The sequence below is a fragment of the Oenanthe melanoleuca genome, chromosome 17 (assembly GCF_029582105.1).
Source record: "Oenanthe melanoleuca isolate GR-GAL-2019-014 chromosome 17, OMel1.0, whole genome shotgun sequence".
In the NCBI taxonomy this organism is placed as follows: domain Eukaryota; kingdom Metazoa; phylum Chordata; class Aves; order Passeriformes; family Muscicapidae; genus Oenanthe; species Oenanthe melanoleuca.
The window spans coordinates 410039-423388 of record NC_079350.1 but is presented as its reverse complement, the minus strand read 5'-3'; the positions used below and the strand labels follow the sequence as shown (position 1 = coordinate 423388).

The 13350-nt window shown below is 39.3% G+C and overlaps 1 protein-coding gene across 9 annotated transcripts in view; it reads left to right on the top strand.

Moving 5' to 3' along the window:
- RALGPS1 (Ral GEF with PH domain and SH3 binding motif 1) overlaps nt 1–13350 on the top strand; it is an 84348-nt gene that overhangs the window by 66801 nt on the left and 4197 nt on the right. For 2 of the 9 annotated variants that reach the window (XM_056505377.1, XM_056505378.1), the window contains 5 exons: nt 1549–1654; nt 2742–2834; nt 3010–3115; nt 4517–4608; nt 5006–7829. In XM_056505377.1, coding sequence (XP_056361352.1) covers nt 1549–1654; nt 2742–2834; nt 3010–3115; nt 4517–4608; nt 5006–5035 — 427 coding nt within the window. In that variant the 3' untranslated portion in view covers nt 5036–7829. Of the gene's footprint in view, nt 1–1548; nt 1655–2741; nt 2835–3009; nt 3116–3771; nt 3912–4516; nt 4609–5005; nt 7830–9002; nt 13227–13350 lie in introns of those variants that run through there. The other 7 variants (XR_008841747.1, XR_008841746.1, XM_056505374.1 and 4 more) reach the window with 7 other exon arrangements.

Sequence of the window (13350 nt, the reverse complement as noted above, 5' to 3'; positions counted from 1 at the left end):
TCTCAGAAGCTGGTAATCCATTTACAAATCTAAGAGAGGTGACACAGAAAATGTTATATAGTTTGAGGGATAAAAATCATTCCTTGCATGTATATCTTACCTGAACTTGATAAATTCTGTGATGCTGGCAAATGAAGATGTATATTCCTGTTAAGGAAATAGGGCCTTGAATAATTTTTCTGCAAATACTGTGATTTAGTTGCAGTTTAAATCCAGTCAGATTTAATTTTGTTTAAATTAATTTGCTTTGGCCATTGTAGAAGTATATGTATAAATTACAGTTGCTTTACTTGTGCCAGTAACATCTGATAACAGTACTAGTTAGAGATCAGACAGAAATAAAAATGCATACTTTATAAATTCATAAAGGAATACATTTTGGAACAGTATTTCGGCTATTGCACCTGCTCCTGAAAAATGCAGGACTTTCTTAACATGACCATGGTAGATCTGTTTCAAGAACAGAAATATAAAATGTAAGAAGATAAAAATGTGAAAAGCCTATTAAATCCACAAAGAAGGATTACTCCCTAAAATACATTTCTTACATTTATCCACCATCAAGTATTTCTAATGCTTGTAGTCATTCTTCCTTTTCTGAAAAACTTCTACTGTCTCTTCTCGAATACAGAATTGGTAAGAATGCTCCTTAGCAGAGAGCAGGCAGGTGCATGCAATGGGAGAAGGTGCACCTGGCAGTTGGAAGGGTTGCTCTTCCCTAGAGGTGGTTGTGCACATCCCTTGGCATCAGCAGGATTCAACCTGTGGACAGAACAGTGTTCTTTTCACAGCTGAGGGTCGATCATACCTCTCCTTCTCCTTGTATTCATTATTAGATGTGGTTTAGTTGGTGCTGACAAACCTTGTTGGTCCACGTAAGAACATCAGGGTTGTGATCACATGTCAAAGAAGAGAAGTTAGCAGCAGATAACACCGATCAATATTTGGTTGTGGTGTTATTAACGGCTGCTTGCATTTCTGACTTTGCTGGTACTTGGGTTCTATCACTTTTATCTCTTTCTTGCTGTTGTATGTGGGAAGTTTTATGTTCATTCTGGAAAAGGAAAAACTATTGTAATCCCTGTACAATAAATGACATAACTTGTTTTTAACAATTATTAATAATTATTTAATTTATTTTCATGTCATTTTCCCAACTCTTTTCCAATTAGGCAAGGTATTTTAATTTAATTTAAGGTAACATTTGTGGGAACTCTTATGCCAAATTTCTAAGCCAAAAATTTCCAGAAATTCAGGTAATTTCTGAAATTTACCAGAAAAAAAAGAAAATTGCCTGTTTTCACTTTGAATTTGGGTTTCAGTATTTACTCTGTTTTATTTTTTCATGTCTAGGCCCCCAGAATAGAACCTTTTTGAAAGATCCCAGTTCCTTTTTGATAACTAGGTTAGGAAAACACAGTCATGTTTCAGATGATACAATATACATAAAGGAGTGCAGGACAGATATATTTTGAGCTAAATTATATTGCTTACTTATTGTCCTTATTTGTCTGCTCAAATATATGGAGGAATACTTTGTCTCTGCAGCCCAACGGGTGCGTGCAGCTGCACAGCAGGTGGTTCCACAGGGGTCATTACCATTGAAGGGCCTTTAAGAAGAAAAACACTGCTCAAAGAAGGCAAGAAACCTACTGTAAGTGATTCTAATTATATAATATAATATATATATTATATAATATAATATAATATATTCTAATTATTCCTATAATCCTAATTACTTAGTGGCTGTTTTAATTTTTCAGGATTAGATAAATCCTGCAGCTTTTTATCAATTTTAATTTTTTTATCAAGTTATGACCAGGTTATAACAAGATTGTAACCTTTGTGTGTCACTTGATGTACAGCAGTTTTGCTTCTCCCTGTATGTGCAAGTCACATTTCTAGCTGTTACAGCAGAGCAGGAGTGAAGCAGTTGTGTAACCAGCAAGCAGTGTTGTGAGGGCAGAAATAAATCTTGTGGCACTGCCTGACAACCCAGCGCATCCTGATACTTTCCAGCCTAATAACCCTGACAAAGGCAGACATTGCAGGATGGATAATGTCGGCATTACATTTCTGTGACAGGATGTAGATTAATAACTTCTAATGCGTTTGTAGATTACAGAACTTGAAGTGGCACTCATAAAAGACTGAAGAGGGAGATCTTCAATACAGAATTTTCAAGGGAGGGTACAAATTCAATTGAACATATTTTTACAATATACTTTGGTGCTTTTGTGGTATCACATTAAAGTGGAAAGGCTGCAGGGCAGCCACCCATAACACCTAAGTCTTGGCAATTCATAGTTAACCTGAATTCATGGGTTTCACATGATTCTAGTCCTATGTATTTCATCATTTACTTGTTTTCTGTAGAGCTGATTGGTGTATTTCACATGCAGCCCAATTCAGTTCAGAGTTAAAAGCTTTGAAGAGTTGTCAGCTCATTTTTTTTTTTAAATCAAAAGTCTAAGATTTTTACAGCAGAAGGCAGCACACTGTTCTTCTCTAAGCAATCAGTACTGTTACCTTTATGAGATACCCAACCAAGAAGGATTGTATTCACAGCCAGCCATCAAGATTTAGGTAGCTGGCCTGATTTACACCAGGAGACACTCTTTATCTCCATTCCTTGCTTCTGAAATTAATTTTGGTAGTACTTGGACTTGCCGGTGAATAGCTTTTTGAAATGTCAGAGATACAGGGAGTTTTTCATCTTTTTCTTTTCCTTTTTCATTCAGCTGTCGTCATGGACTAGATACTGGGTCATGCTTTCAGGATCAACTCTTCTCTACTTCGGAGCAAAAGCTTTAAGAGGCACTGAAAGAAAACATGTAAGCTTTAAATTTATTCTAAAACCAAGAATTGACTACTCGTAAGTAGATCTGAAACGGCATCCAGAGTGTACTTTCTGTTCCAGGCTAAGCCACATTTCGTCACAAACTTCTACAGCAAAAAGTTAATCTCTGCTATAGTCTCAGCTATGACTGACTTGTCTGTCTTTTCCAGTATAAATCTACACCTGGGAAAAAAGTCTCCATTGTGGGCTGGATGGTGGCACTGCCTGACGACCCAGAGCATCCTGATATTTTCCAGCTAAATAACCCTGACAAAGGTAGATATTGCAAGATGGATAATGTCATGACATTTCTGTCACAGGAAGTAGTTTAATGTTTATTAATGAGCTTGTAGATTACAGAACTTGCAGTGGCACTCAAAAAATACTGAAGAGGGAGATCTTCAATTCACAATTTTCAAGGGAAGGTACAAATTAAATGGAATATAGTTCTACAATATGCTGTTGTTGCTTCTGTGGTGCCTACAGAGAAATTCCTTTCTTTTGACAGTTACTGTAAGTTTTGCAGAAATTTCGCAGCCAGTATGAGATTGCAGAATGTCCACGTGTCTCCATACATAGATCTCTAAGTCTCAGAATAGCTTCCTTAAAATTAGTCAGTATCAAATCTTGACTTACACTGAGGCCAATTAAAATATCAAAACATTTACCAAAATAAGTCTGCTAAGTAATTACTCCTTTTTAATAATTAATTTTGCAATGCCATAGCTCTTTTCCCTTGATTAAACATCAAAAACTTCAAAAGTTAAGAAAACTCCTGTAGTTATTTTGCACTTTGAGTGGTTACTTACAGGTTCTTGAGGCTTTCTCCAGTTTCCAAGTTTTCAGCTTTGGTGCTGGATATGGTGTCCCATCTACTGTGTGAAGTGCATCATCTGGGTGTTAACTAAAATGCACAAAATATTTGATTGCAGGAAACAATTTGCAGTAGGACATTGAAGAAAACTAAGTTTACAAATATGAAAAACTTTATCAGAAGCCTTGATGAGAAGAAAGCCAGGATTAAATTAGATCTGACCTGCGGCGTATGAATGATGCACAGTCCCCAGCTGTGGTATAACCAGAAACATTTATTAAAAGTGTACATAGCTTTTGTAATATTTTCACTACTAGTTTAGAATATCATGCACCTGGATAGCCGATAGTGTAACTGTTCATGCATCTGCTAACCAATAATATAAGGGATCACATTTCTAATATTCACATTGGCCTTTTTTCTTTAAATCAAGTGCTTGTATAAAATTTTTTTCTGCAAACTACTGAGGTTCTGCTGCCTGTTACATTTTAGAAACTTTTTACATCTCTCCTGCCCTGACTGAATAGCCCTTGTTATTCTTAACCAAGCGGTCTTTGTACTCTTATTACTAAGTGTTCTTTGTTTTCTTGCCCCACACCGACCTGCATGGTCTTTTCTGTGGCTGTAATTTGGCCTTTCTGCCTGTGAGGCCACAGATGTTCTCATACTTGCTTCACCCAAGAATTGCTGGGTAACATGCCTCACATGGGCTTTGTTATTTTAGCAGCATCATGTTTGAGCATTTAAGGTACAAATAAATGTAAGAGTTTACTTCAGGACTTTGGCTTCTGCACAGAAATCAGAGTCCTTCGAAACTACATCTGTCTGCAAATTCAAAGTCTTTCATTTTCTTACTTTTGTAGGCAATGTTTACAAGTTTCAGACTGGCTCAAGGTTTCATGCGATATTATGGCATAAACATTTGGATGACGCGTGCAAAAGCAACAAGCCTCAGGTAAGATTGTGAAAACTATTTCTACCCACTTTTTCTTATTTTCCAGAAAATCCTTACTAGAAAAGGTACCTTTTTCAATCTGTGTGCACACACATTCCTGTGGGGACAGACATAATTCATCAATCATTGATCCATTTTTTCAATAGGAGAAAGAAAGTTTATTTAAAATCAAAGAATTCCCATCAAATTAGTTTTTGTGCAGGTCTAGATATTGGTTTGGTTACCTTAAGAGCATATAACCCCTACTCTCAGTTGCATCGAGCAAGATAACTTTATCTCTTCTTTAGAAGGGACTGTCTCATGGAAAATGAAAGCAACCATACTAGGATGGACTAGATGATCTTAGAGATCTTTCCCAAATGTAATGATTCTATGAGTAATTCACAATCTCTTCCAGGTACCTGCTAATCTAATGTCATTCGAATAATTTCCTCTCCTACCTGGTGTGACTTCAAGTGCCAAACTGAAGAAACAGGTTATTGTTCCCTAAGGAGGAAGAGGAGAATGGTATTCCTGACATGAGCCAGCCACAGATATTTCACTACTTTCCTATGTAACTTGAAAGTGATTCTGACACAGCTTTTATAAAAAGAAAGTGAATGTTGTCCATAGGACCAGATAAAGTCTCATGCACTGAGTGAAAGCAGACAAGTTAGATGGATGGAAGATGAATCCTGACACCTGCAGGATTCTAGAGCCTTCAACTATTTGTGGTCAGAGACTGCATGAACTGATATTTGACCACAAACTGAGCTTCATATCTTCTGCCTGTTCTTTTTTAAATGGTTCTTTTTATTGTTAAGCTGCTTTGTGTGACTGAAGAATATTTGGCCCATGTTGGGTTTCAATTCTTTCTAATGCACAGAATGATTGACAGTGTTAACTTGCTCAAAAGTGTCAATTAGAATAGCAAATTGTGGAACAACATTTTTATAATCTAAGTGCACTGAATTGCTTGGCAATGTGGCTGCCTCGAATTTTCTATCAAATCTCTGGACAATTCTGCTGTTCATATTTGAGCTATTTGGGAAAAAATGTATTTTGGCATAGGACAGTTGATTTTCTTTTTCATTCAGTTATTTTGCTCAGGAATACCCTGGTAATGGATTTAAGGCTGTTTAAATTTATGTTGTGTTGAAGTATGTCTTTCATTCTTTTACCAGTGGCATAGTTGCTTATAAATTTGGTGTTCTGGTTCAGTTTGAACATTGTTTATTTCAAATCCCTTAGTACAGGGAAGCACGTAATCAGGTGTTATGTATCCCATGGTCCTGGCTCCTCCGAATGACTCCAGAACATTGTTTCTGTTCTGCCCTTCTGTGGACGACTTGGCTCCACACAATTCCAGAATGTGTTGCAACTTCAGGACATTAGTACTGGTAGATGGTGCTGCTATTATAAAATCATGGTGGCAGTGAAAGACTGTCCAACAGTGGAGAAAGAAGTCTTACAAAGAAGACTTACAAAGAAGTCTCCACATCAATATCCAGAGAAAAAACGAACAAATAGAAGAAGTGTAACTGGGCCTTCTCCTCTGGAGCAACTCTCTCTATGCTGTATTCCTGTTGTACCCTGGCACTCCTGCAGTCAGAATCTTTTTCTGTTCATATGTTACATTCATAACTTTTTCTGTTTGAAACTATTTTGCCATATAGCATCATTATTCAGACTTCATCAATCACCAGGAAACCTCTTCTGACTTACCTAGGATTGCATAGAGGAGAAATTGGCAAGTTAGCCTGTAGCTTACAAACCATGAGCACTGTGGAAATCAGTTTAAATGAGCAGAACCTCTACTAGATCAAGCTCCCTGGCATTAGCAGTATGTATTCTGTGGACATCCATGATATTCAACGTTTTTATTTTGAAACTTCTTTAGCAACAAGGAGAAAAACATACCTGTATTGTTAAATGTAGGTCAAACGTAAATATTTTGTTCTTTTAAGAGTTCATGTTACAATCCTGAAAGTCTAATACATACAGCTTTTCAAGAAGACCAGTTCCTGATGACAGCTGCATTTAGATCCTGGGACATGGGAAAGTGTATGTAAAGTTGACAACTGAAGAAATGTGTGAAAAGAGTAGTAATGCAAAATGTATTTGTATCGTGTTTCTCTTTTTTTGCTAACTTAAGACAACTTTGAACTTTTAGGAAAAACATGGTTATCTGCATGGGCAGAGCATCAAATGTCGTTAGAGATGGTGTAGAAGCTTTTGAATGTGGTAACATCCTGTCACCAGTAAATGACTTCAGACTGTTAGACTGTGATATAGTCTGAATCATTATGCACCTGTGGATCTTTGTGATTAGTCATCAATGACATTAAGCATCTTTTCAGTATAGCACAATTGTGAAATTGCTGCAGAGTATTGAGAAATTCGGATTGATGCCAATGAAGGAATACTGATGGCAGTGAAAGAATCCTAGTAAAATATCTTTAAACCATTTTTAAGATAGTCTTTAAGTATTAAACAGGTGGTAGCTGCTAATTAGAAGTGTTATGATGCCACTTGGTACCATTTGCTATTACCTGGTACTTCTGTGGTTCATTGAAAGCTGCTATTGAAATACAATATGTTGCCTATCACTACTGATTATTACAGCATTTTCACAAAAAATAGCACGAACAGTACAAGTTTTCCTCCATCAAAGAGGACAACTTCAGTAGCTGTGTAAAAGTAAACATTATGTCATAATTACTATTTTCAGAATTGTGAAGATATTTATAATAAGTGTATCTAATATTATTAGTTTATTAAATGTGCAGTTCAGTGCCAAAATGCATGTTTTTTCCAAATAGCACTAAAATGAGGCAAAGAAACTAGTTTTCAAAGAAAGACATTATCACATTATAATGTTAATATCAACATTTTGGTTTGTTTTGTGTGGAAACTGTTGCACTATTTTTGGCTGTGTTTTCCAGCAGTCCACTGCATGCCATTTGTGTAAAGGATTCTTTCTATAATTCTTGTGAACTGTCTCACCTGTAAGAACTCTGGCGTTGGAATCTAGGTTTTTGGAAAAGTATTTTGTTACCTCAGTCTTGTATCAAGTTGCTGCATTTTTCAGTTTGTTACATTGATAATAATGATTGTTTTGCTAATTAAATACTTAAATGTAAAAAAGTTTGTTTACTCCAACAGTAATAGCATTTGGTTGTAAGTTTAAAAATGTGCAGGGTATGTATGCTGTTGACAATAAAATATTCTGAAAAAGAATAGTAGAGGTGCAGAAGGAATGTTTTCGCTCAAAGGCAGCATACATGTTTTATTTGTGAATGAAAAGTAATATAATTGAACAGACTTTATAGAGCACAGTGTCTAGCCATCTAGTAGTATAAATACAACAGAATCAACATTTCTAGGATAAAACTGAAAAAGCCTCTAAATTTGCAGCTTTGGTGGTTTGTATTTTTCCCTAAGTAACTGGCTATAAGCATATATGTTGAGTTCTTGTAGCTCAGTTCAAAAGGAAGTACCTTTTGTCAGGGCCCTGTGGGTTCTAGTGACCCTGAGCAGCCCCCCTGCCAGCCCCTTGTGGGCTCAGGAGCCCCTTTAAGCTCCGTCTGGGCCCCTGCCCCTGCCTGAGCTCTTGCCCTCGCAGGCTCAGCTCTGGCAGAGCCCGAACTGCAGCTGGCGTCGCCTTTGGTCCAGCACTGTCCCCTTGGTACCCTGCAGCCGCTGGACTTGTCCTGCTGTGCTGGCCAGTGTCCTTGCTCCCAGCTTTAGCCCTGTCTCATTCCACAGAAGTGCTGGGTGCTCTTTCATGGCAGGGGAAGGGGCAGGACCCTGGCCATGGCCAGCTCTGCTTGACTTGTCACAGCACCGAGGCACTTGGTCCTGCTGCTGAGGCCTCTACCCCACCAGCTGTCTTCTTCCCCTCAAGTCCTAATAAGAGAAAGGGAGAGTTTTTCTCTCTAAATAGTTCATAAAGCAGACAGATGCAGTTTGCAAGAGGACAAAACATCTATGAATTGTATAGATGACTGTTAATTTTTCTGTTGCACTATTACATGTATGTTGACATTACATGGCTATCCCAAACCTTACTGCAAGCTCAAAAGTGGAACACTGGTTATAAGGAGAGAAAGTGGAGCGCTACCTGTATTGTGGGAAGACAGAGGATACAATTTAAAGAACACATTAAAATGATTTCCACACAAGTTTATATTTGGCAGAAATTTAGGGCAGCAGCATTTTTTTACATACAGCACAGGAGTAAATGAGTAAATGTATTTGATTTGTGAACTGGATTAATGTATCTAGGAAAGACTTTCAAGATGGAAAAAATTATTTGGTCCACACAGGGTGGTTGAGGCCTCAGTCCACTATTTTTACAGGTATTTGCACGTGGTTGGGAAGTGCCTAATAACACCATTTACATGTCTTTGCAGGAAATTGGTGTGACATCTTTCATCAAGGATACATCCCTTTGGAGAGACACAGCTTTGACTCTGAAAGAGAACCGTGTTGGGTATGCTACAATTTTAAATGTAATAATGAAATTTAAAGCCTTTCATTTTAATAAGCATTTTATTCCTGTGTTCTCCCCAGCAATAAAGATACTGTGTCTGAGATCTCTATAACTTACGACCTTTGGCACTAGAAAAGAAAATCCCACCGCAGAACTCCTATGAATGCCAACCTTGTATTTCATTGTAGAAATGATTCAGCTATCACAGTTATCTCTAAAAGTAGACAGGACTCCAGTAAACTACTGGATTTTTATCATTGTGTTATTATCAATTTCCCTGTACTTTTTTTAAAAATTGACTTGCATTTTTAAAAGGTAATGGCTAGCTTGTGTTTCTCCGTTTTACACAAGTGAATTTGGTATTAAGCGTCGGGATCGAATCCAGAGATTTCGAGAACAGTGCACCACGGCTGAGGTCCTTGTTTTGCACTCGTGCCGTTTGTGCCGTTCATTCTGGGAGCGTTCCCGCGGGGCCCAGATTGCGGACCGGGGGAATCAGCGCTGCGGAGCCGCTGCCGCCCGGAGCTGCGGCAGGGCGGGCAAAGACCCGCTCCCCAAAACGCGCCCCGTTAGCGTCCAGCGATGCCCCGTCCGCGGTCCAACACGGGGCGGCCCCGACCGATGCCTCGGGGAAGCCGGGACAGCGGCGGGAGAGGCCAGAAGAGCGGAAAGGCGCGGCCCGTCCCGGGCACCGCTCCGTCCGCGGCCGAACGAGCCCCTCGGGGCCGCGCTCCTTCTGTGCCGATGCAGCACGGAGGCACCAGCCCGGTTCGAAGGGACGAGCAGCCGCCTCAAGCGTGAACGGACCCTGCTGGGCGTGGGCTCTACCTGAGGCACGGTCGGTGCGGGGGCAGCGCGGCTTCCGCGCCATCGCCGCCGCCTTCCCGGGCGGGAGGTGAGGGGACCGAGCGCTCCCGCCGACCCCGGGCCGCAGGGGCGTGTTGCGGTTGCTGCTGTCGGTACCGCAGAGGGAGCCGGGTTCCGGTAGCGCCGACCCAGCTTTGGCAGCGGTGCCCCCCCGGGGCTCCGGCCGCTCCGCCCTGCTCTGCCCGCGCCTGGGCCGGCCCCCGGCACAAGAAGCCGGGCGCGCTGCCGGCTGTGAGCGAGCGAGCTGGATCTGCGGGCAGCGGCACCTGCTCAGGCTCCTGGAACTGGCAGCGCTCGCAGGAGAGGTGCGACAGATTCGGGGTTTTATTTCTACTCAAGAAATAGGAGGGTGGTGATCAGCTGTGGCATTAGTTTTCGGTAGTGGGGTTAACCACTTGACGGTAAGTTAAAGGTACATATTAATTGTCCAAACCAGATTTTCTGAGTCTCTGTCTGAATTCGTACTAAGGGTGGAGTTTAACTTTAGATTCGGAGAATGCAAATCTTCTCCAAAACATAGTTCCAGTGTGTATTGCCGGTTAATTGTGGCAGGCAGCTCAGCCCTCACCATTCCTCTTGCAGTGGGATGGGGATGGAATCAGAAAGGCAAACGTGGGAAGTCCTGTGGGTTTTCCCTGAGATAAAGACAGTTTAAAGGTAAGCAAAGCTACATGCAAAACAGAATGTGTAATGTGTTCATTATGTGTCCTTAGCAGGCATGTTTGTAGCCATTTCCAGGACTTCCTCAGGTTTAGCAGCGACTTAGGAAGCCATATAGTGTCATGTCGTGTGTGCTTCCCCCTCTCTCCTTCCCCCAGCTTAAATGGCTGAGCATGGCATCATGTGCTGTGGAATAGGCCTTTGCTTGGTTTGGTTCAACAGTCCCAGCTGTGTTCCATGCAAACTTCTTGTGCCACCCAGCTGCTGGGTTGGGAGCCACAGGAGAAACAGAGACAACCTTCACTCTGCGTAAGTACAGTTCAGCGGCAGCTAAGCATCAATGTGTTTGAAGCACTTCCTTTGGTCACAAACTGCAACATCCTGCTAGCTACTGGGAAGAAAATTAACTCGGTCCCAGCTAAAAAAGTAGAGTGTGGAAGCAAAAAAGTTGAAATAACAGTCTTTTGCATGTCATGCAGTTTTTATTTTTCCCAATTTGTTTGATTTTTCAATGAACACAAAGTTTAAACGTTTACAATAGGAGGAGTTTGGTTTAGGGATTGTAATGGAAATTATACACAGCAGATTATAATGGAGAAGTTTCTCAGTGTATACAGGAAATTGTGTGTTTTTTCAGTTATTTTGTCAGCACAAAATAAGTACAGCGACTGTATATTATTCTGGCTTACTGTCTTCGTATTTAGAAAGAAATAGACAGTTTTAAGTTTTTTAGTGTAGTATTTTATTAGTGGAAAAATACTGCCTTCAGTTTAATCCTTCAAACAAGATGCTTCTGGATTTTATAAGAGAGGAAGAATACTGGTGTGTCAAAGAATCTTTCTGAAAAGAGTAAGCTATTAAAAGATTAGCAACAGGCAACAGAAAAAGATGGTTAATGATTGTTAATATTTAGAATTCTTATTTAGGCACCACTGATGTGTGGTTTTGATTTAAATAATTAACTAAAGGATAGAGAATAAAATTTTTTAAAAATGCTAAGTTTTGTAGTGGGGAGTTTTTAGGTAGACTATGGATAAACAAGGATTAAGTTGTTTATTGTTCTTACACTGCTGAAGCTAATACTTCATATTAGCAACTGAAACTCTGCAGTCACCTTTTGTCAGTTGCCCTCTATCCTTGCTCTAGACTGGGAGATAATGTAATCAGATGGGAGTTATGAAAAAACCTAATGCAATGTAGACATTGTCAAGATACTGAAATGAGCAGCATAAAAAGTCTTCAGCTGTCTCCATGCGAACAAAACAAATGACGAAGGACGGCCACAATGCAGAGAGCACGTCAAGGAGATTAATTATTAGCCAAGAATGACTCTTGAACTAAATTAGTGATTGGTACCAGTTTTTAGTAAGGACAGTGCTAGTTGTGGAGAGTTTTAGAAAGATGTTGGAAAAAAACAAGTAGAATGTAGAATTTGGACAACAAAAGTAAAAATAACATCTGATTTGAAGGTGATACAAAAAAATTCCATTTCAAAATTCTAAAATGACAAGCTATTGGAAGAACCTATAATGGGAGATTAATAAATGTGAGCATAGTGGTACAATGTGACTAAAGCATGAGTGATTCCTTGGTTTAGGACAGGGGAAAAAAAGATGATTTAAATAAATGAGAGTTTGTAAGTTCATTCTTGGTCCCATATAAGATTTTAGAGTAAATTTTAGGACTGTGACCAATGAAGTAAGGAGATACATTGTTAATTTGTACAGCTCAATGTAGTGTAAGATGTCTTACCTACAGCAAGGGGATTGGAACCAGATGATGCTTAAAAGTCCTGTCCAACCCAAGCACGATTCTAACCACGACAAGAGCTCTTTATTATGGCCTTGCTGCAGAAGAAAACACGTTGTGTAACTGCACTTGCTTGACTCACTGGGCAGATATATTAATTGTTGGCTGATGACAAGCTCAGATGTATCTGTGCAATATGTTGCATCTCTGAAAAATGTAACTCCTGGCATGCATTAAGAAAGAAAATTTCCAACGATGAGGGCTTGTTACTTGCCATTTACAAATGGATAAGGTACAGACATTTCTGGTCTCCTGTGCTAGAGAGTAATGGAAGCTGGGCCAAGTGCACAGAAATGATTGGTGAAGGAAGACTTCCTTATGACATGGTTTTACCTTTCCTTTAACTGCTTTGTCGAATAAAAAGGTAACGAATAGGAAGATGAGGAGGTGATATTACTGCAGTCTGTCAGGGTACTGGGAAGGAAGAAAGCCTGTTTACAGTTAAGTGGAATACTGCAAAGTAGCCATTGATACCATTAGCTAAATTTAGTATTAAAGCAAATCTGCATAAATAGCGTCATCTTTACTTGCATATCAATTGGAATTAAAAAATACAAAATCGAAATGAAGTGATACTATAAAAGAAACTCATTTAAATATTCTGAAAGCATACTTTTAAAGTTAAAACTTGCCATTTTACCTTCCCTATAGTGAGGAAATATAAATATAGTGTTCTTAATTACACTGACTTCATGTATTTTATGACTACATATTTGTGCTATTTATCTCAAGAGAGCAAAATTAATGAATCCTTTTGGGGAAACCATGAATTTCATTCATCAAATAATTAAATACTTCTTGTCTTTAAGATTTGCTGTTCTTGTGCTTTTCTTTGAGCTCTTGATTTTGCTCTTTTTCTCAGCTTCTAGAAATGACTGTTGTTTCAACACTCTTTCACAGTTCATAATCAGAACCTGTATCTGTGTTCTAAC